At 45.9% G+C, this 24,748-nt stretch overlaps 1 protein-coding gene across 1 annotated transcript in view; it reads right to left on the bottom strand.

The window, feature by feature from the left end:
• GCKR (glucokinase regulator) overlaps positions 1 to 24,748 on the bottom strand; it is a 166,806-nt gene that overhangs the window by 116,319 nt on the left and 25,739 nt on the right. Inside the window, exon 2 of the mRNA XM_078650117.1 lies at positions 1,420 to 1,575. Coding sequence (XP_078506243.1) covers positions 1,420 to 1,575 — 156 coding nt within the window. The remainder of the gene's footprint in view (positions 1 to 1,419; positions 1,576 to 24,748) is intronic.

Raw genomic sequence — 24,748 nt, 5'->3', positions numbered from 1 at the left:
CTAGATCAGCTGTACGGATACAGGTAAAAGTGCAACTTGTGTATCTTATTGAATGAGGAAGCAAAACAGCCCAGCCATGAGAGGGGAGCACTCATGCTTTGCTGCTGAACAATGCACCTAGTTCCAGGGACAGATACTGATGCACGGAAAAAATAGAGTAATTAATTTGGCTGCAAACCCAGCCTGTTCTGGAGAATTCCGACTGTAAACAGCTCTTAATTTGGTATACAGTTGCAGTGACCCATGGTTTAGGAGGTGGATGGGATGGAGGAACATATAGAAAGCATTTGTTGTATTAGCGATCCACAGTCGATGGTGCTATTGAATGCTGTATACGCGAGTGCTTCATCAGTGAGTCTGCTTAGAGTAGAGAGTGTAAGAAGGAACCCAACGGGAGACCCCCACCTACCGGTGTGCTGACGGTTCCCCTTTATTTTGCATCATTGTCTTACCCTAAGTAAATACGGATCACTTACAGTCCTCTTTTCTTTTCTCGAGTATCCTGGGGGTCGATGGCGGAACCACGAACATCAAGTCCACAGAGACACCAGAAGACTTCAACCTCCATCAATCACTACAAGACTCCACTTTTCGGTTATCCCTTTAAATAAACCCACAATTGACAAAATACTTAAGCCTCCTAGCTTCTATTTCCGCCCATCCCTCCCACAGATGGCAGTGGACGGCATTTTATAGGGACTGTGGAAGAGATTTGGGCACATTTGCCTGGCAGATATGATTAGGAACTGAGGAAGCTGGTGAAGAGAAGGGAATGATTGTGGACATATGAATGAATCAGTGGTTGGAGAGCAAGGAGACGATGGTCACATTAAAGAAGGACATGAAGTTAGTGAGGAAGAGGAGGCTGAGTGGACTGCCTTGGGAAGCGGGGAAGTGAGAGGCTCCAGTGTATGTGTTGCTGAACTTCTGGTTGGAAACAACAGAAGCTTCTCAAGTCTGAGAGTTAAGCAGCTAGGGGCATCTAAACCTAGGAGCAGTGTGAGAGTTTCAGCAACTAGAAACAAGCGCCTAAAGGCCAGGTGGGTGAAAGCAAGGACAATGGCGAGAGCGCACATTGACACGTGTTGAATGAAGAGAAGTAGATGCTGGGGATCAAGCAGATGCAGAGGCATTTGTAAGGGAGAGTATGTGTGTTGTAGTAGGTTTTGGGTTAACACTGTACCATATTTTCCTAACCACCTTACTGTCCTACACTTCAAGCCTCATCCCACCTTCATAAATCTAACAATGTTCTTCGCTAACCACCTCTCCCGTTTGGGTTTTTAACACCCTCCAACTTTCTCCCCTCCGCCTCCTCCTCCTGTAGACACAGCGTGTACCTCCACCCTTGTCGGAGCAGGGCTCGGAGGTAGTAGTGTGGGCTCCAGCACAGAGGCACCGAGCCCCGGCATCACTAACCTTGTAATTCACCAGAGTCGGGTCCTCCTCCTGGAAAATTTCGGCATCGCAGTCTCGCAGCAGCTGCACCATTTGCACCGGGTCGACTCTGTCCAGGTCCTTAGTGATGGGGTTGGATTTTTCAGTGATGGGCAGGGAAGCCTCATATCCGGCCAACTGAAAGGTAAAAGGACAGTGATGTTTGGTGGAGCTGCCTGGAAGATCCTTTCATAATATACCCAGCAGCAAACTTGAGGCTGAGTTGAGAAGTCAATTCAGAGAATGCCTGAGGGATCACATCAGATGCACAGGAGAGTTTGAAGGATGAAGCCAATGAAACATTCAGAGGGAGAACTACTTACAAGAGCACCAAAAATCAATAGTAAAAACTGTCAAAGTAGTGCCTGAGGGGTAAAAAAACAACCCCCTTTTACAAATTCATCGTGAAGCGGACAGTGGAAGAGCCCGTCAGGGTGCTTGGATTCAGTCTGCAACGACTGGGAAAAGATTCAGCTGAAGGACCACATACAACACAACTGTTTGATGGATTCATTCGAGATCATTTCCGGGTATTTACAAACATATGCCGGTGGGTGAGGTGCGTGTGAGGGCCCTAGATCAGTGTAGGTGATAGTGATGTGTAAGGAAGTGGAGTTAAATAGGGAAGGGGGTCAACTTAAAATAATTTTAATGAAACGTGGCCCCTACCCTAGTTAAAAGTAAAAAGGCGCGTATCTCCACTCTAAAGATGTGAGGTTTATGCACTTGTAGAAAAGGTCAACATGTTTCTTGCGCCTTTTTACTTTTAACTAGGGTAGGGGCCACATATCATTAAAATTATTCTGAGTGGACCACATCCCCTATTTTACTCCACTTCCCTACACATCTATATCACCTACACTGATCTAGGGCCCTCACATGCACCTCACCCATCGGCATATGGAATAAAGATCTCCACCAAGAAGGCCCCATCTCGGGTGCCGATCGGGTATTGCAGCGCCGACCCGATGATGAAGCAAGACATCGAGCTGGCTGGGTGTGTGAGGGTCTTTTTCCGAAAGGAGTGGATTCTTCTCCCCACTTCTTTGACTCCACACCAACATGTGGAGCCCATGAATACACACTACCCCCTGCTTTAGACATTAGAACTGCATACCACTATTGTAGAGCTTAACTAATGGACACGTATGCTGGACCTGGATAAGGAATAGCCCATATCTCCCTCCCTTTGATTCACTAGTTACAAACATATCCATAAATTTAAAGCAACAATTCAAAACTATCCATTAGATTTCATTAAAATAAATAAATCTAGAAAACTGTTTCCATAAACAAGAAATAAAAAATCTCTCTTAAGGGAAACATCTACCTAAAAATGCATATAAATAATAAAGTGACGTTCACATCGATGCAAAGGATTTAATTCTTGAGCTAAACATAAGTCTATAAAGAAAACAGAAACAAATACATATGAATATTAAAGTGCCCTTTTCAGCTCAGTGCAAGCAGCTCAATTTTCAGAGGGTCAAGAGTGAGAAAGAGAGGGGCAATTATTAAATGATAGCATTTGAGACCTTGGTTGGTGACTAACGCTCATTAATGGCCTTTTTAGTCTTCTCCTGGGCTGAGCTCTGTGACTGGGGCTTTATTTGTCGGGTCAGGGAAGATGACCTTGTTTATTGACCAGCTCTGTGATCAATATTGGTACATGATCCACATCTGGAAAAGCGTCCTGCCCCCTTTTCACAGAATTAAGGTCCCTCCACTGATGATCCTCAAAGAGGATAAAAGGCTGTCCCCCTGGAGGTATGTATATGAATAACTGAGCTCAGGTACAGAATACTGATCACAACAAATCATGGCCCCTCACAGCATGGTGCTTCACCGGGAAAAGGGGCCCCTTTCATTCTCCCTACTAGCCTTCCCATCTAGTAAAGCCATTTATTTTTCCCCCTGACAGCGGTTTTTTATGAATACAAACTAAATTTTGACCTCTGAATATGAGTTTGGCATTTGCAGGAAGTGCATTAAATTTGTGAATTAAATATATTATATATAATATATATATATATATATATATATATATATATATATATATATAAATAAAAATGTATATATAGTGTATGTCTTCCACTATTATTTTATTACATAGACCATAAAACTGGCAGAAGGGAGACAACCTTTTTTATGTTCATACTGTGTTCTTGCAAGACATGTATTACTATTACTATTTACCCCAAATTTCGGGCAATAAAGTCTTGTTAAAATGTAGCTGCTTACAAGCCAAACAGACATCTTAAAATTTGTCACAACCTACATAGATAGTTTTTAGCTGACATATATGTACAAAAGAAATCATGTAGTTCCACCCAAATATGTTTTAAGAATGGTGAGAATTGTTCATTCAAACCAATGACTGCATGCACAGGACAGGAGATGCTATTGCTTAAAACAGAAACCAATAGTGAGTCAAATAGTCAATTAAAATCTAAGTGCAAATAACTTGTCTTACAATACAATGTAGTCTTTCGCTTCCTGTTGCAAATCACATGACGCATAAGAGAGGAGCAAACGTACGTTCTATTTGGTAGACATGGAGACCTGTGGCCCTCCTACAATCATGTTATTCATGATTTTTAGGCTATTATGATGAAGTTCTGTCAGGAAGGGTCTGAGACTTGGGGTAAAATCTGAAGGGAAAAGACACAAAGTGCTGATGGAGTAACCCCAGATGCACCAACAGACCAAAATGGAGTAAACCAAAGAGCCGTGGCATAGAGCGGCTCTTGAGTGGAGATGCAATGGAGGCTTGGATCCGCAGACATGAGTCCTTACAGGTCAGTGGTGGTGGAGTGACTGGCCAGAGCTGGTGTGGTGCACCTTGAAGGACCTTGAGGAGGGCGCTGGTTGCACTGATAGCAGTGGTACAGAAGAGCGATGGGGTGAGAGGGTGTCCATGTTTATTACAACAGGTGAAGAGGATTAAATAGTTAAGCACAGAGATAATGGTTTGACTTTCATCAACCAACTGAACAAATTCAGAAGTGTGTTGGGTGCCAGGTGTTTGATTTCCAGTAGACTGAGTCACATCAACTAATAGTACAGAATGCAGAGTGGATTGAGTGAGTAAATTGGTAAGTAAGTGTTTACTTTTTCTGTAGCATTTGCCACATCAACTCCTGAAACATCCTTCAAAATGCAGTAGATTAGTCAGTGTTGACTTTTCTGTAACGTAGTCCGCATCAACTGTGGAGCAAAATGTGGACTGAAGTGGGTGAGTGTGTATTTATCTTTCTATAGCATGAACGGCATCAACCAATGATGTTGAATGAAGAATGAATATGCGAGCCCGCCACTGCACCATGTAATTCTTTTCTAGAGTCCCATAAATCAATGAAACAAGCTGCAGAACTACGTGAGTGAGTCGCTGATCGCGCAGGCGAGTGAGTATTTTTCTGGTTCATGAGGCACATTAACCAAAGGAACTGGGGTGAGTTACCAAGAGAGGATGGCTGTTTACTTTTCTGGAGCATGGGCCATATCAGTCTAAGAACAACATGTAGGGATGTAATCTGTGAATGTCCACTTCCTTGTAGAACCAGTGTGACTCTGTGTCCGAGGCTTCAAATGGAACGCGCCTTAAGCTTTCTCAAGATGCATCATAACCGAAGCTGCAGTAGTCCACTGAAAGCAACTCTAGTAAAGGTAAAATTAATATTGAAATTCTAACACAAAGGCATTGTCCAGATGTCAACTTTCGAAGACTGGACCATCAGTGGATCTTAGCTCATAGGTTTAGAACATCATTGGACAAGAGGACCACATTGCTAAGGAATGGGTGATTTGCAGTTAGGTGGAGAACTACACCAGGTCCCTGTGAAATTAATCTATTTAGAGCCAGCACCTAGTATTCTGCATACTTGCCATTAAGTTCTTGGCTACTGGTGGCCACATACTCTTCATATGAGCAAGTCTGAGCTCCTTGTGACAAGTAAGTATGTTGTCGCCATGCTAGGGATTCACCAGACATGCCAAGGGTACAATGGGCAATGACACTGTCAACTAGGATGTCATGCGACCCTTACTATATTCATAGAAGTGCCCGGGTCACCTACTGACAGTTAAGGATTGCCGTAGACTTTTGAGGGTCCTGTAGAAAAAGATCAGCATTGATCGGCCATGATATTTCCTTTCCTTGCCTACTTCTTTTAAGTAAAAAATACACTTTTCAATTTTTTTTCTGTGGCATGCGGAGAAAGGACATGTTTTGACCCATGTTGATTTAGGTGGTTTCCTTCTTACCTTTCACAAGAGATTGCTATGATGCTTCTCTGAAGACACGTATGAAATAAATCCCTTCATGATACATGCATGTGATGTTTATGCTACGTTCCATGAATTATCTATTATTCAAATGCCTCTAGATTTCAAGTTTTCCAGGCAAGAAAACACAGGTCTGAGTGCTGTTGATGTTGGTGTAGGACACTGCATTGATTGGAAGACGAGAACAAGGGAGTCCAAGTGTATGAATTAGAATTAGAATGAGCAGGCCCTGGGGAGGATCCTTGTAGGCTTGTGAGTGAAACAGGGTCTTTGTTGCAGTTGTCCCCACACTTTTTGTCCCCTTTTTTAGGTCTCGCTCGAGACCTATTGCTGTGGAGTTGGCTCTCAAGGGAGACAGACCTGGGCACACGCGTCGATTTCACATCGTGGAAGCGCATGGAGCCGTGCACATCTCTTGCTTCACATTCCACATTCACAGCGGCAGCCTCTCACAATCACGCGCGCACACACAGTCACACTCACGGAAGCACACATGCGCGCACACATACACTCACACACGCTGGCGCACACACACCCCTCCTCCCCCCTTACCTCAGCACATCTCTTGTTGTAGTTATCTTTTCGCCTTGGGATTTAAATCATCTGGGTGAGAACGCTGAAAACAAACTACGTTTTCATTCAGACTGCTGTTTTTTAAAACACTTTTCTGAGATGGGGAACGGAAGATTTACAGTAGAATGTGTGTAACCATGTAATTGAGTGTCGGGCTCCAAACGAAAGGCAATTTGAATTGAAAGGTGTCTCAATCCCCCACAGTGGCACCATGACTCCTCACCATTGCATGTCTACCTTCATCAGCTCGTCCCCGTTTCTACGATGCCTTACCAAAGCTTTTCACCCAACACCTTTACTGTCTCTTCGCAGTCTCGGCCCTCCGACCATACTCCCATCTTCAGGCGCAGAGACAAGCTCTCAAACAGACTTCTGTCTCGGGAGGGGCGGGGTGGAACAGGCGCTGGGGTACAGTTACACTGCGCGTGCGCTAGCCTGATTTCACGTCAATGACACCTGGCGTCACTGAGCTGCTTCCTGGGTTGGGAAGTGATCACTGCTGTGCGGACCTGTTGCCCTGCATCCATCAGTTGACTGGAGAGATGAGGTTGTGATCCCTCTCCAGGAGCTGTCCTGTGCCCCTCCTGCTTCTCCTCATATACACGTGTGTGGTGCTCTGCGTCCGCCACTTCCCTGTAGCAGAGAAGCACCCGCACAACGTGCATCATGGTAAGGAAACGTGCCTGCTGTGCCTGCTTCCTGTTTGTGGCATTTAGTGTGGTGTCCTCAAGAATGAAGTCCTGAAATGTTCTGTATCCTCAAAAGAGGCACCTCGTCATGATGCTGTCACTTGTTAGGGTTTTATGCCTGATAATTGGTTACTTCTATCAGGTTGTTTTGTTTTGCTGCCATTGCTGTGCTTCATTGTTTTTTCCCACGTATTGTGACATTTCTATTGTAAGCTTTCTGATTCAGAAAATTGTGAAATATATACAAGACAAGCTTTGACAATGCCGCTGTTGGAGATGGTGGTCTCAACAAGTTATTCGTATTAAAACCTATCAATTTTTAAATGTAGGTTTGCCCTTTCCAGTATGCAAAACAAGTCGCATATGAAAAGTCAGTATATCCTAGAAATAAAAGTATTTTTTAGACTATTTCCTATGAATACTTATTCAAATGTCCATATTAGAACTTTTTATAAAGAATCCAGTAAGCAACACCTGTCTCATTTGGTGTTGCACACTCTTTACCGCAGTTTGAAATTAGCCTTAAAATGTTCTTCACAAATCTTTGCCGCACACACATCTTTTGCTGTTTGTCAAAAAGCCCAATTCCCTCGTAGACCGCACTAAAACCTTCAAATATTTCCTCTCATTAATTCTTATTAAGTCAACAATGTGGGCAACTCTCTGATTGTTGCCTTCAATTGCCCTTTTAAAATAATTCATAAGTATATCTTTAGCAGCCTGGACTTCAGTAGAAAGGTATTTTTATGCTAGGTTTTCCAACTATTTGTTTTATAATGAACATTTTATTTAGTTTTACCTTCTTATACAGTAATATAACAGTCGACAAACCGGCATAAAAGTTTACATCAAACATGCAGATAGAGCACTTCATACAGCTTTTCAATCCAAGCCATGGTGAGCCATCCAATTTCCGCAACACCATCTTAACCTCTTGACATGTAATTCTACTCCTCGAGTTTAGCACACTGGTGTTGTGATTGGATTGTAGAGTGTAGAACGTAGTACATGTAATGATTAGAATGCTGTTAGAAGATGCTGGGTTGCTGGGGAGTGGGGCAGTTAGTGGAGGAAGCAGGGATGGGAGGACGTGTGCTGCCATTGTACCGGATTATATGTTCCTGGCATGGATGATGTTATGGCCGACTTCCTTTCTAGAATGCTTATTCATTTGGGAGAATGCAAGGATGAAATTTGAAATGAGTTCTATGTCGCATTCGTGCATGACGGCGGTGTGCCTGTTTTCAAAGTGGATGAGTGGAACTCAGTGCAGAAATTATAACTGTTTACAAGAAGTGTTGAGGTATATTAATAGTGAATGGCCTAACAAGTGTAATATTACGTAATCCATTCGACCATTGTGTTAGGTGAGAGCTGAACGTACAGATGACAATGGTACGCTTGTAAGAGGAGAACAAGTTCTTCCCCCATTTTCTTTGCGTAAAACAGTAATTAATTTAGCTCATGAGGGTCATTTTGGCATATCAGTTCAGTTCATTAAGCTTTATTCGGTATGTATGACAACCATAAAAGCAATTGCAGATTAAAAATACAATTCTAAAAACAGTTCCGGCCATACATAAAACAATCCAGATAAATATATATATATATGAATTATCAAATATCAAGCACAATACCCTTCCTTACATTAATAGCTTTTTGAATATATACTGCAATATAGAAGCATTTCCCAGGATCATTAAGAGTAACAAGTTATTTCATAGCAGCATGAGTTGTTCTCACATTGGATGTTATAAAAAGTGGTTTCAAGTAATAACTTCTAAAATACACATACAAATTACAGAAGAGCATAAAGTACATTGTGCTTTGTTTTAATAGCTCATCACAGGGGCAAGGAATAGTAGAACACCTTTTATTTGTGGGGAAAGCGACTAAGTGATGTACTGTTCCTAGTCTTAATCGAATCAATACAAAGCGATGTGAGGGCTCAGCAACAAAAGACAGATAATCTTGTATTCCTTGATAAAATATAAAAGTGGTTTGCTTCCCTACCACCATTTGGGCATATCGAGAACCAAAGTAACAGTAAAAAAAAAATAATTGGCGGCCTAGTATTGACCGTGAAATTGAGACATTTGTGAGGGACTGTACCAATTGTATTTATGCTGATAAATGCTTATTTGTTGCCAGACCTCATATGTGGATAATTTATGGTCCCCAGAATCCATTGGAATCTGTAGCCGTTGACGTCATGGGGCCTACTGGTATGCCACAAAAGTTTGTCCTTGTTCTCATTGATCCGTTTACGAGATGGCCTGTTGTCAAGATTGTTGACAATCCTGATACTGACTCTGTTTTGGAATTTTTAGATCAAGTATTTGTGTCAGAAGTTATCCCTACTACCATCTTAAGTGACAATGGTGTCCAATTCACTTCTCTCAAGTCTAACTCTTATTTTGAAATAGTAGGTGTAAGACACAAAACCACTTCCCTCTATAATCCAAGCAGTAATGACTTCGTTGAGAGATTCAACCTTGTCATAAAGGGGGCAATCCATTTAACCTTTGGAAGCAAGGAAGATTGGGAGACCCAACTCTTTTTCGAGTGACATCTATTTCCTAGTTTTAATATAATACACTTGCTGTTTGTGAAACAATTACATGTTTGAAATGCTTTGGCTATGCAGAGTATTTCCTTAAGAATCATTGGCAAAAACAGTGTATCTGCTTTTTAGGTCTCGCCTATTAATCCCGCAAGGGATAATAGACGAGAGTATAGTGGGCAAACCAGGCTCTGAAACCATCGCGGATTTCGGACAGTTCGTGTGGTGCACTCGTGCGGAAAGCACGTCCACATCCAAGCCATCAGCCTCCCTCCCACAGGCATCTGAAGCTTCCCCCAGCGTGCGCTCGGCCTCAGGCTGTTTCACTTTCACGGCCGCGAGGCCGTGCTTCAAAGGGATCCGCTCCCCCGCCCCCTGCTTCACACTTTAAAGGAATGCTCTCCCCCGCCCCCCACAGCAATGCCAAGAGCTTGTTTTTTTTTTACTTACGGGCCTCTCTTGTTATTTAATCGATGAAAAACACCTATTGACATATCGAAGAACAACTTTGAGTGTCAGGCTTCCTTCTTATGTCAAGGTTCTTACATCTAATTGTCTTCTTTCTCAAAGCCCACATACACGAGCAGTGACGCACAGTGGTCGATAAAAATGCACAAAAAAAATGTTTTAAAGCTAAGGTGTTTTTGCGAGTGAGGGTCTCGCTTCAATATTGCCAGGTCAGTTCCCTAAAGTATGGGCAAAACTGTGCGATTTACTAAAGAGTAGCAGGACATCTCGATTGTTCGGTCACATATTCACTTCTTGTTATCTTCAGTCACGCGCTGTTCTAAAGATGGGGGTAATTATACAGCTTGGTTCCACTCTGAGTGTTTCCATTTGTACATTCTTTTGTACCTGCCGCGGCTGATATTAAGGGCATTAGCCCAAGCACAAATCTCTGCCGCTCGCTCCCGCTCTTTCTCTCTCACACACACACGCACGCACATTTTCGCACACACACTCGCACTCACACTCTCGCTCACACACACTCTCACAGTCAAACGCTATCTCTCGTCTAAATCCCACCAGAGCTGCTCATATTGTTTCACTTAATAGTATTTATTGCTATTCAAAAGCGAGCTTGGAGTTTTATCACTCAGCTGAATGGTGCAAAGTTTACCGACCTCACAAGGATGAGAGGCTGGGAGGTGCACTCGGGTTCGAACCTTCGACCTTCAGACTGCACGTGTATGTCTGCCATTTATTTGGTGCGTTAGTGTAAAGGTGTATTTGCACCTTGTCGGGTTTCTTTTACTGCCTCTTTCTCGCTGTTGCCCTTCGTTGCCGCTCTTTCCTCTCCATCGCTCCAGCTGTCCTCCTCTCTCCCCCTCTCTAGCTGTCTCTCTCGCATTGTGTTCTCACTGCCAAGATCCATCTCTCTCATTCCTTTTTGCCTCTCTCTTGATGTCTGATTTTGCCCTCTCGCTCCCCCGGCCTCATTGAAAATCCGCGCAGTCCTTTGTTATCTCTCTGCACTGTCCCTCCCTGGTTTGCTCTGTCCCCGTCTGTCTGTCACTCTCTGCTCAAGTCACTCGTTGCTATTCCTCTGCAGAAGCCCTGTATCTTGCCCTCTATCGGTCCCAGTTTCTCTTCCTCTCTTTATCTCGCTGTTGTCTCTGTAGCTCTCAGCTTCGCGCCCAACCCGTTATCGCCCGACTTTGTCCTGCCAACTCTCTGGGGAGTGGGGATGCCCCCCGCCTCTCTATTCTATTGTCCCGTCATTCCTAAATCTCTTTCCTCCTCTAAGTCCTTCTCCGTGCCTCACCCCCCTTGCTTTCTCAATGATTCTTTACTCTTCTTTCCCCCTTTCTTGCTCTCCCTCTCTCCTCCAAGCCCCTCCCCCGCAGACTCCCTGTTCGGGCAGTCTCTAGCTCTCTTTCATCTCTCCATCATCCTCTCTTTTCTGCTGTTTGTAGCTCAACCTCAGGTTACGACCTGGCTGCTATGTTATCAGATGTGTGTGTAGCACCCATTCCACCTACAGTTGTCAAGGCACTGGGGCTCGCTTTTTGCACTCATGTATGGGAGTGACATAACGTTTAAAAAAAATTATGTTAGGCTGGGAATACAATCTGTAAGTATAACATCGATGTCCATGGAGACGCTTTCCCTAGTGTATTTTAGGTCTCCGCCACCACCCTCAAAGAGCATCTGCGCTCGCTGCTGACAAATGAGGCGATACACTACTTTAGTATACTGCGCCCACACACTACTTTAGGCCACACACACTGCCCCCACACACTACTTTAGGCCACACACACTGCGCCCACACACTACTTTAGGCCACACACACTGGGCCCACACACTGCTTTAGGCCACACACACTGCGCCCACACACTACTTTAGGCCACGCACACTGCACCCACACACTACTTTAGGCCACGCACACTGCGCCCACACACTACATTAGGCCACGCACACTGCGCGCACACACTTTTTTAGGCCACGCACACTGCACCCACACACTACTTTAGGCCACACACTCTGCACCCTCACAAAATCTGCACCCTCACACACTCTGCACCCTCAATGCAACATACACTCCAAATAACACTCAGTGCAACATAGTTACACGCCACGGAATTACACTGCACTCAATGCAACATACACTCCAAATACCACCCAGTGCGCCACATAATTACACTGCACTCAATGCAACATACACTCCAAATACCACTCAGTGCCACATAATTACACTCTACTGAATGCAACACACACTCCACACAATACCACTCAGTGCCACATAATTATATGCTACATAATTACACTGCGCTCAATGCAACATGCACTCCAAATACCACTCTGTGCACAAAATTAGACACCACATAATTACACTCTACTGAATGCAACACACACTCCACACAATACCACTCAGTGCCACATAATTATATGCTACATAATTATGATGCAACATACACTCCAAATACCATTCTGTGTCACATAATTACACACCACATAATTACACTCTACTGAATACAAAATACACTCCTCATAATACTTCTCAGTGCCACATAATTATATGCTACATAATTACACTGCGCTCAACGCAACAAACACTCCAAATACCACTCACTGCCACATAATTACATGCCACATAATTACACTGCACTCAATGCAACATACACTCCAAATACCACTCAGGGCCACATAATTATATGCTACATATTTACACTGCGTTCAACGCAACATACACTCCAAATACCACTCAGTGCCACATAATTACACGCCACATAATTACTCTATCCATATATCTATCTATTGCCCTCACTCTATCTATCGCCCTCACTCTATCTATCGCCCTCACTCTATCTATCGCCCTCACTCTATCTATCGCCCTCACTCTATCTATCGCCCTCACTCTATCCATCTCCCTCACTCTATCAATCTATCTATCTATCGCCCTCACTCTATCGATCGCCCTCACTCTATCTATCGCCCTCACTCTATCTATCGCCCTCACTCTATCTATCGCCCTCACTCTATCTATCGCCCTCACTCTATCTATCGCCCTCACTCTATCGCCCTCACTCTATCGCCCTCACTCTATCTATCGCCCTCACTCGATCTATCACTCCCAATCTATCTATCTATCGCCCTCACTATGTCTATCTATCACACTCTCTATCTATCGCCCTCACTTTATGGCCCTCTATCTATCTATCTATCTATCGCCCTCACTATATCTATCTATCTATCGCTCTCCCTCTATCTATCGCCCGCCCTCACTCTATCGCCCTCTCTCTATCTATCGCCCGCCCTCTATCTATCGATCACACTCACTGTATCTCTCGCATCACCACAGCATCACTCAGCACCACCACAGCATCACTCAGGGGCACCACAGCATCACTCAGGGGCACCACAGCATCACTCAGGGGCACCACAGCATCACTCAGGGGCACCACAGCATCACTATGTGCCACCACAGCATCAATCTGTGCAACGATTCAACAACTGGTACAAATATTTTCTCTCAATGTTTCAAGCTTTATTACAAATGTCACAAAAAGATGTTAATATTTCACTTCTGTTCTTGGATTTTCGTCACAATAAAATACACTGAACATAATATTCACAAAAGTTATTTACAAAAGTTTAAGCTATTCCCATTATAAATTACATTAACTTTTATTTAATATTAATTATTTAAAAAAATTAAAAGCCATTGTTATTTGTAATATCAATACAGCTAAGCCACGTAAATACAACACATATTACATTACAAATGCTATAGGTGTCACATTTGCGAAAGTTATAACTATTGGCATTGTAAATGACAAAGCTATTAATTTCGCTATTTTCAAAACCAACACATAAATGAAAAATGTGTCATTTACAATACCAATAGCTCAAACTTTCCTAATGCGAGACCTATTGCATTGCAAATGCTTGTTAGCTACCAGATGCTGACAGTGCACTGAGGTCTGCTAACCATACCTCAGTGCCAGTACTCCTTACTTAAAACAAAGTGATGATTGTTTGTTAGCTCCTATGTAAGTCCCTAGGCTGCATCATATCTTTTGCCACCATGAGGGACCCCCACACAAGTACCGCACAGACTGCCACTGCAGGCTGTGTGAAATGGTACAAACCATGTTTGAAAATATGACATGGCACACTCCTGTGTCTACCAAAGACACTGCATGGCCTATATGTAATCACCACTACGATAGGCATTGCAGCCCTTAGGCAGGGTGCATTATAGCATATGTGAAGATATATCAGCATGGGCAGATGCCCCCTGTAAGGTCTAGCTCCATTGCTGTATATTACAAGTGCAAAAGGAACAAATGATGGACAGAAGGATGAACAATGCAAACATTTACCACCAGTCAAGAGATCTGATTTTAACCCATTGTTCTTATGCTCACCACGGCACCCCAGTTTGGACCCACCATATGCAAATCAGTCTTGGTTCGTTGTCTCATGGGAACAGTCCAGCCTGAACTGCCAAGCCGGGTCCTCCCTGGACCGGAAACAAGCATTTATTTATTTATTTTATTTATTTCATATAGCGCTACTGGACCCAAGAGTATCAGAGCGCTTTACAAGGATGGTGAACATAATGAGATAAAATTAACAATTAAGCGAAAAAGAGTTACAGTATGATAATGCATTCAACAGAGCTAAGGGGGCAAATAAACAGAGATATAATTAAGTGGAAAATGAATATTAAAAGTTAGGAGAGAGAGGGGGTGAAGAGAGGGGGAGTGAGAAAATGAAGGGATTGAGAAGGGGTGGGAAGAGGAGTGGACAAGGCAAGAGAAAGGAGTGAACATGTTCAGAGTCAGTAACATTAGTCAGGCTAGCTTAAATCCGTGGCGCAGTGAGCACGGTACCCATGTCTGGGGATACCATTCGCACTTAGGATGACAAAAGCCAAAGGAGCAAATTATGAACGAAATGCTGAACAATGTCCATCAATTTTCCTTTTTGTATTTTACAAGTGAGCAGGGAAGTCATCTCAACCTATGTACTGGGCACTGGTCAAAACGAGTTCCCCAGCTACATAATGGCTTCACTGAAACCTATGGTGTTTGGTATCAAAAGCCATGTATTGATAAACCCACACTGACTTCAGTTATGGATTTATTGATACATGTACCCAGAGGGTACCTTAGAGGTACCCCCTGAATCCTACTTGTCCTTTTGTGTGCTGGCTGACTAATCCTGTCCAGCCTGCCACCACAGACATGTTTTGGTCCCCCTAGAAGTTGAGACCCCCGGTCTCAGAGGCTAGCAACAACGTCTTCTCTGGCCAGAAGTGCTTACACCTCCTCCAGCAGGAGGGCTAGTAAATTAGCATGTCACGACAGGGAGCTTCAAAGAGCTCACCACTTTTGAAATGCGAGCCTGGCTTCCCCCAGCCCAGGGAGATGTCACCTGCCGCCCTGAGAGCCATTTGGCCCCAGGACAGGTGGGAAATTAGCTATGGAAGGAGGCATTTTGCACTTCCAAGCTAGTCACACCCCAAAAGTTGGCAGTGTGAAGTGAACACGAAAGAGAGAATTCTGCCATCTTGTGTGTGTGGTATAATTAGGAACTCTGGGACAAGATGACGCCTACTCCCAACAGGATGTGGTCACCTAGGGGGGGTCTAGTAGCCCCAGGGTTAAGTCGCCCATTGGCTACTACACTTCAATTCCATTAACGCCCCTAAATTGAGTATTTAGGTGGCCCCCTGACACCAGGAAAGCCCATTCAACTACTGGCAACCAAGGAAGAAAGAAGAAAGACCGAAGAGAGTGCGAACTGAAGACCTGCACCAAAGATCGGCACAAAACCCTGCAAGGCTGCTTGCACTTCGACTATCGATGGGACCGACTTTGCCAAGAGCCAGACATCCCCCAAAACCCATGGAGGACCGCCCAGTACCTCAACAACTAGGAAAGCACTCCCATGGAGTAGAAGAGTTGCTCCCCTACTTCTGCAGGCTGCGCAAAGCATCATCTGGTCCACCCTGTTGCCAGCCATTAGGCTCATCAAAGGAGCAGCACAACAGGAGAAAGGTCTTTGTGCTCCAGAGGTCAGATCCATCTCCTTGCCAAGTTTGGAGATGCCAGACACCCCAGGAGCCACCCAGTACAATATCTGGGTACCAGAGCAGTTGTAGCAACCAAGGCTTGTTGGTGGTCCAGCTAAAAGTAAGACCTACCATTGAGAGACATCAGGATCCACCAGGCCAGCACAGAGAGTGGCCCTGTTGCCCTGTATCTCCTCTTCACCATGTCCCCAAAACCCAGAGTGAGCTTCTGACAGACCGCAACCCGATGCCTCAAAGCACCCCTGCACCCCGGCTTCACAGCCTGAGTCTGAGGGAGGCGCCAGAGCCAATTTAGTCCTGAGACCCTCAGGACCTGAGGTCACCCTTGGGTATAGCCAGACTGGTCTCCCAGTCGCCGCCTGCAGCCTCTTTATGGTGGGATGAGAACTGCGAGAATCTTCAACAGAGCGACCCCACCAGACAAAGCCCCTTACACACGAGCCCCCCAGCCCGAGTTAGAGTGGACCAACCATGTCCCTGTGTGCCCAAGACCCTGAAAACCTGAGCCCCAAGGTGGGTTCAACCGGTCTAGCCCCCCAGTTCCCGCTTGCAGCTTCTTTTTAACAGGACCGCCTCGCATTGACTTTCGCGGGGCACCCAATGCCGAAAAGCACCACTGCATCAGAATGCCCCAGGCCGACCAAGGTGACCTGTTTGTGATACCTTGGACCTTGAACTATACTTACCTTAAGTCCAGAAAAACAGTCCTGTAAGTTGTTGACAAGCGACTGTATGCTGTATATGTTTTTTCCATAGGGTAACCTTACAGCTTTACCTCCTGGTCAGAGACCTGCTCTACCCCCACAGCTCAGCTATGCAAGCACCTTCTCTGCCTCCTTCACTGCCCGTGCGGCTGTCTCTGCTTCTGCCTGCTGTTCTCCGTCCTGCCTTCAGATCCGTTCTGCCCTATTTATCCTGCTTCTGCCTTCTGACCCGCTCTGCCTCTTCTGCTGCCTTGTGCCTTTCTGACCCATTCTGACCAGTTTAAGCACCCTGCCTTTTTTCGTGCCCGTTTTCTGCCCTGTGCCCTTTCTGCCGCTACTGCCCTGGCAGCCTCTCCCCCCTGCCGGTTTCCCACTTCCGGCCTCCCCGCTGCGCTTCCCACCCCCCTCCCCTACTTAATGGTGCCCTCTGCGAGGGAGTGCGAGCAAGACCCTTAACCTCCTGGTCAGAGACCTGCACTCCCCCGCAGCTCCGCTGTGCAAGCGTCTTCTCTGCCTCCTCCGCTGCCCGTGCGCCTGTCTCTGCTTTTTACTGCCTGCTGTTCTCCGTCCTGCATTCTGACCCATTCTGACCCGTTTTTTCTGCTTCTGCCTTCTGACCCACTTTGCCCCTTCTGCTGCCTTCTGCATTTCTGACCCATTCTGCCCAATTTCTGCCCTCTGCCTTTTTCAACCCCATTTTCTGTCCTGTGCCCTTCCCGTAGCTACTGCCCCACGGTCCCTCACACCCCTGCCGGTTTCCCGCCTCCCAGGTGCGCTTCCTGCTTCCCTCCCCAACTTAATGGCAGCCGCTATGCGGCCGTGCGCAGTGGGCGCGCCGTTGGCGTGCCGAAGGCAAGCCCATCTGTGCCCGTCCGTGACCCGACCGGGGCCAGGGCCAGGGACTCTGGTTCTCCGACCATCCGCTGCTACACTTAGCTGTCCTCCTCGCACTCAACCCCGGAAGATACAACAACTGCTACAGATCTACGCCAAACACCACCCACGGCCAGTTCTCCTGCCGACACTCCTTCACCGTCAACAGCCCCCCTTTGACCGCTAAACCCACGACAGACGCCTGCACCACCGACGCCCTGAAGTGCATACTCCTCAATGTACGCTCCCTCCACAGACACACCACGGAGATCTGGGACCTGCTCGACACCCTCTCGCCAGATGTCGCCTTCTTCAGGGAAACATGGACCAACACCACCTCTGCCCCCGACATCGCTACTGCCATCCCCGATGGACACAAGCTCCAAAGAAAGGACCGCCCCCACCGCCCAGGAGGAGGACTCACCATCGCACCTATGAGAGCCCTCCGACTCTCCACCTCCAGCACGAGCGACCCCCACTCCAACACAGAGCACCTCCACTTCCAGATCCAAACCAGCCCCAGAACCACAATGCGCGGGACCCTTATCTACAGACCCCCCCGGGCTTCACGCCTCTTCCACCACCACCATTAGCGACCTTGTCGCGTCCCACGCCATCACCTCCACTGACAACATCCTCATCGGAGACCTGAACTTCCACCACGAAAACCGCAATGACCCCGACTCCATCACCCTCCTTGACAACCTCGGACTGAAGCAGCTTGTCACCACCCCCACCCACAGAGCCGATACACCCTCGACCCCATCTTCGCAGGAGGGACAAACATCCACTTCAGTCACACCACGCAGCCACGCTGGACAGACCATCACTGTGTACACTTCTCCTTCAACTTCACCATCGCACCCAAACCTGCCCCGCGCCCGCCATGAAGGAACTGGAACAAGATCACAGAGGAACCCCTCAACACCACCCTCCTCCCCCCTCCGCCGCGACAGAGCCAACTCTGAAGCCAAAGAACTACACCGCTTGATCTCCAGCTGCGCCGACAAGCTGGCACCCCTCTGACATTCCGTCAATCAACACCCCATGAAGGCCACCTGTTCACCACCGACCTCAAAGAAGCCAGGCACTCCTGCAGACACCTCGAGAAACTCTGGCGGAACAAGAAAAACATCGAAGACGTGAACATCTACAGGAACGCCGTGAATGAACGCCACCAGTGCATAAGAGCCATGAAGAGGACCTTTATCAAGAACAAAATCCACTACAATGCAAGTAACACTAAAGAACTCTTCAACGTCATACAACACTTCACCAAACCCCCTAGTGAACACACGAATGTCACTCCTTCCCAGGACCTCTGCGACAACCTCAGCTCCTACTTCCACCTGAAAATCAAGGCCCTTTACGACAACTTCAGCGAACAGACTCCTGACACCACCCCCCACTCTACCACCGACAACCGGCCGACCATCACCACCTGGAAACCTACTACCACCGAAGACACCACCAAGACCATGAAGAACACCCACTCAGGAGCCCCCACGGACTCCTGCCCACCGCACATCTACCACAGAGCCGCCGCCGCCATAGTCCACGAACTAGGTCGGACCATCAACTCCTCCCTCGAATCCGGCATCCTTCCCGACGACTGGAAGCAAGCAGAAGTCAAGCCCCTTCTCAAGAAGCCGGCGGCCAACCCAACAGACCTGATAAACTACTGGCCCATCTCTCTCCTTCCCTTTGCATTCAAAGTCAACAAGAGATTCATCAATGCCCAGCTGACCACCTTCATCGAAGAGACCTCCATCCTCAACTCCTCCCAGTCCGGATTTCGCATGAATCACAACACCGAGACCACCCTCCTCGCCGCCACCGATGACATGTGCATGCTACTCAACCAAGGCCACACCGTAGCCCTCATCCTACTCGACATCTGCGCAGCCTCACACCGCACCCTCGCAACCAGACTCCAAGACGCCGGAATACGAGGAACCACCCTCTGCTGGATCCGCAACCTTTCTCTCTGGCAGAACACAAAGTATCGGACTCCCTCCCTTCCTCTCCGAACCTACAGAGATCAACTGTGGAGTACCCCAAGGATCCTCGCTCAGCCCACACTTTTCAACATCTACATGGTCCCTCTCGCTACCATCGTCAGACAGCATTGGCTCAGCATAGTATCTTACGCCGACGACACCCAGCTCATCCTCTCTCTCACAAAGAACCCAGAAAACACCACACTCAGCTTTCAAGAAGGATTGAAATACGTTGCAGCCTGGATGAATGACAAATGCCTAAAACTGAACTTGGAGAAGACCGAGGTCCTGGTTCTTGGTCCCTCCGCCACAGCGTCGGACTGCTCCTGGTGGCCCCCTGCCCTCGGAAACCCACACACCCCGACGGACCACGCTTGGAACCTCTGCATCATCCTAGACTTCTCCCTCACCATGACCCGCCAGATCAACGCCGTCGCCTCGACTTGCTTCAACTCCCTCCGCATCCTCCGCAAGACCTTCAAGTGGATCCCAAGTGGATACCCCACGAATGCAGAAAGACCATTGCCCCCGCACTTGTAACCAGCAGACTGGACTACGGTAACTCACTCTACACCGGAATCAACAAAACCCTGCTACACAAGTTCCAAACCATCCAGAAAACCGCAGCCAGACTCGTCCTCAGAACCCCATGACATGAGCACATAACCCCACACCTACGAGACCTCCACTGGCTCCACATTGAGAAGAGAGTAACCTTCAAGCTACTCACCCACGCCTACAAATTCCTCCACAACCTCGGACCAAAATACCTCAACGAAAGAGTCTCCTTCCACATACCCAACAGGAATCTTCGCTCCACGGACCTCTCTCTGGCAGAGACGCCATGCATCCGCAGAACCAAAGCAGGCAGAGGAGCCTTCTCCTACGTCGCTGCAAACGCCTGGAACGGGCTCCCAGTCATCATCAGACGCTCCCCATCTCTGCACACCTTCAGGAAGAACCTCAAGACCTGGCTCTTCGACTGATCCGGAGCTACATCTCCCCACTCCCCCCAGCGCCTTGAGACCCTCTCGGGTGAGTAGTGCGCTTTATAAACCCTGATTGATTGATTGATTGAAAGATACATATACAGTGCATTTTCTATTTCTTGTAAAATCACTATCTCGCAAAGTACTTACTTCATTACGATGATCTTGGTGTCTAAATTCATGTCTCACTAACTCACTGTGTGTGCAATAAGTGCTTAACACTATCCTTTGGTAAACTGCTAGCCCACACTACCACAAAAGATACCATTTGGAATTAATATTTTTACCCCTGTAAACCAGTTAGGGTCGCCTAGACTCTGCCCAGTGTACCCCATTTTGGAGCACTATATAGAGAGCCAGCTTCCTACAGTCTGCATCTGTACAAGCCAGATGGCACATATGCTGTATCCAGTTCAATAGGATAATCAATGCATTCAAATTTAAACAAAATATGGAATCAAACAAGATTCGCGAAATCAATATGGATCTCAGATTTTGAATTTGGGCAAAATACAATGACACCCAGCAAAATGCCAGGACAATCTTTGTATGATCCTTTGTGTTTACCTCATTGGATCCTTCTACAGGGTCATGTTATGTTGCGTTGAGAGAACGAGTACTAAACAGCAGTTTTTTGGGGTTATTGTGCTTTGAGGGTTATACAGAATAGAGCAGATCATTTTGGGAAGAGCCAAGTCTTCACAACCGAATGCTCAGCTGATCTTCCACGGCTCAGAGTATTCTGAGCGGATTGTTCCACGGCAGATCTTACTGCAAATCCACGTCACCCCCGCTTGCACCGGTCTAATTCTGCAATGCAGATTTATGAGTAATAATGAAGATGTGCAAAGAGAGATCTTAGCAGAAGATTGATCATCCTGATCAGATATATTTTTATTGCTGAATCACTTTAAGGAATTTAGTATCTAAGGAAATCTGCATGTGGATATTAAATACTCAAAGATCGATTCTGTGCTTTGATACTGAAGAATGGATTATTCGATTTGAACCTCCCGAACGTACCTCACCCAATGCCCATCGAAAGCATGGTTCACGTCTCTTGTTGCATATTGTGAATGCTGGCCCTTTGTTCCAGAGCCTGTGCCTCAAAATGCCGCCATTTTCGAGACAGTGTAAACTGTCCTGGATTGACAGTGCGCATGTGCTGAAGTGTCCCCTGGGCCCTTTCCCAGATCCTTGAACAGGAGCTATCTTGCAGCAGGCCCACAGTCTGCCAGCACAAGTACAGAAGTAGGGAGCAAAGACCACAACGGTGCACCTATTACCACTAAAGATTGTAAACACCTGCCTTTCCAGGTCTATCTGGACAACCAAGAGGGCTGCAGTAAATGCTTGGATGTGCTGTGACTGCTGCAACTAAACTGACAAATCCTACACTTTCCACCAGTTTTTTTGCTTTCTCTTGGAACCTTATCATTGGCTGGACAGGAGTCCTTCAAATTTGGATTACTCTGGTTATTTTTTAACTTTCAATGACGAACCATGAAACTGACCTTTGAGAGCAAACATTCTACTGACGAAAGCAAGGGACGACTGTTTGCAGGATTGCCGTTTGTGGTGAACGAGCTGAACAAAATAAGAGAACAACACAATGAAATAGTGAATGACGTCCCCGTGTCACCCAGGTTCACAAAACATTCCCTGTGAAATAAATGGTCTGTAGTGTGCAAACTTCAGCCACCGAAATTACTCTGGGTTAAGCTCCTGCTGATAATTGGTATGTAACCTGCAACTCTCACATTTGGATCAAAGCAAGCTCTCCCAGCCTTCCATTGTTCTGAAATTAATACAATTATTATAAACCGGACAACTGTGCAATAGCAAAATGCTGCATTGCGACTGGCTCCTAGCCGGTCAATGTCTGCCAGGAAAAATGATTGTGAGAAACTGGGGTCAGACTCATAGTCCAAACCTCTCGACTCCTTCTACACCTTGATTGCATAAGACCTGTCTGAGAAAGTTGAACACTGTGGAATTAACTGTAAAACCTTAAAAAAAATGACAGGATCATAATCACCAAACAAAATGCAGCACTTTAATCTTCCATGTAAATTTCCACCCAAAATAGTACCATGTGAAAACATACGTTTTCTTTTTATAATTTTATTCTAATTGAGTGTATTATGTACCGTTTTATGATAATTTACTGAAAAAAAGCTTTGTAAATGGAAAACATACGTTTGCTGAATGTCCTGTGATTTCTCAATTTTGGGAGGTAATACTTCACAAAATAAATGAAGTATGTAATCAAGAATTAGAACATCTGCTTTCATTATACGTGGTTGCAAACTGCTTCCTCTAATCCCATTGGGGGGACAGCCTTATGTTTAAATTACCTGGCAGCCAATCAGCTTGAAAATATCTGGATAAAGCTCCTCCTTCTGCAACTCATTGGACGAAGAAGATAATGTTGCGCTAAACCTGTTCATAAACATTACCAGCAGCTAGTGCTACTCTTGCTTTATACTCGTATGAAAGGCACTCGATGATGGGGTCTGTGTGCAATGTTTGATTGGATTTGCTTACAATGTTTTGTATACTTTAATTTTACAGATTTTCTTCTTACTTCCCAATTAACAAAATTGTCTTTGAAAATTGAGATTTTTATAATAAACTATAAAACAGTGAAAAAATGTCAGGCCCCTAATTACCAAACAAAATGAACAGAAGCATCTTCCATGTACAATTCCACCCAATGTAGTACCACAAACAAGCTTGTAAAATAATTGGATGATTTCATGGACATTTAACAATAAATCCCCCTACCCAGGCATGATGGGCATCCTTCTTTGATGTGCATATATTTCCAAATAGTAAGTGATAAAAAAGCTGCACAAATGCTCATGCAAGTCTAGGCAAAATTATATTGCAATGCAGAATTACCCTTTCCACAAATGTACTGCACTTGTCAGCAGAGGCGGATGCTCCGTTATGGCGGTGGAGCATCGCCCCGCCTGCTGTGAGCACAGCGGGTACACACATTAATAAGATGGTAATAAAAACAATTTTATTATAATGTGGCCCAGGCTCGTGCTGTGACAGCGAGAAGGCAAGGCTGATTTGTGCAATTGCGCTATTACTTCAGCCTCTGCCAGTGCGCATGACAGCCCGCCAATCTGACAGAGCTAGCAAACCCAGGACTGACAAACAGCAAGGGGGTTGCAGCCACAAGCTCGCCGACTCAAAATGAGTGCTGAGTTAGCCTGCTCCAACCAATCCTGGAGCTGCAGTTGGTTTCCAGTTGCACGAGTGAGGAAGTCCTTCCCTGTTCTGCTGGAGTCACCGCAGAGGAAAGCATCAGGACGCAATGAGACTGCAAACAGAGCCTGGTTGCCAGCAAGATCAACATATATGGTAAGTTTTTGAGGGCACTGCGCCTCACCGTATTATAATGTTGCTGGCCGCCACTGTGTGTCAGACAGTGTGCAGGAGAACATGTATTAACACACGTCCTGAGAACAGTCCCATGCCTACTTCAGGAGTTGAAACCTTTTTTACAACTAATAAAGTTCCACTCACTTCAGAATGTCAACCTAATGCTTCTTATCATTTCAGGAATCCAGCCAGAGAGAACACAGAAAGTAGTCTGAGTGAACTTCTGCCTGGCAGACTTTTGACAAATGGAAATGTTCCAGTGAATGTGTGTGACCAGTCAACGATATTCAAGAGAAAAATAGAAATATTAGGAAGAACTCGCCAAAAAGAGGCACCGGAGGGGCATTTGTGGATCCTACCTCACAGGTGTAAACGGTTCTGCTCGGCGGCAAGGACCGCGCCCCAGCCGTAAAACATTAGAAAAAAGGAAAGGGTTGCATGGCCAAATAAAACACATTTACAATGAATACTTTGATGAACAACAGCAGCATCATTGTACGTCAATTACACAGCGCATGAGGGTTTCAATATGTTGGAAGCACCAAACATCAGTTGAAAACTATCATATAAAAACAGCATGAACCAATAAATAATATTGATCCATCGAACAAAGCACTTTTTAACTTATGGGCATGGAACAATGCAGACCACAAAGTTGTGATGACGACAGAAGAATATAAATAGTACAATGTGAAG

Source organism: Lissotriton helveticus, chromosome 6 (genome assembly GCF_964261635.1).
Source record: "Lissotriton helveticus chromosome 6, aLisHel1.1, whole genome shotgun sequence".
NCBI classification, from domain to species: domain Eukaryota; kingdom Metazoa; phylum Chordata; class Amphibia; order Caudata; family Salamandridae; genus Lissotriton; species Lissotriton helveticus.
The sequence above is the reverse complement of the archived record's forward strand: the minus strand, read 5'-3'. Positions and strand labels throughout refer to the sequence as shown.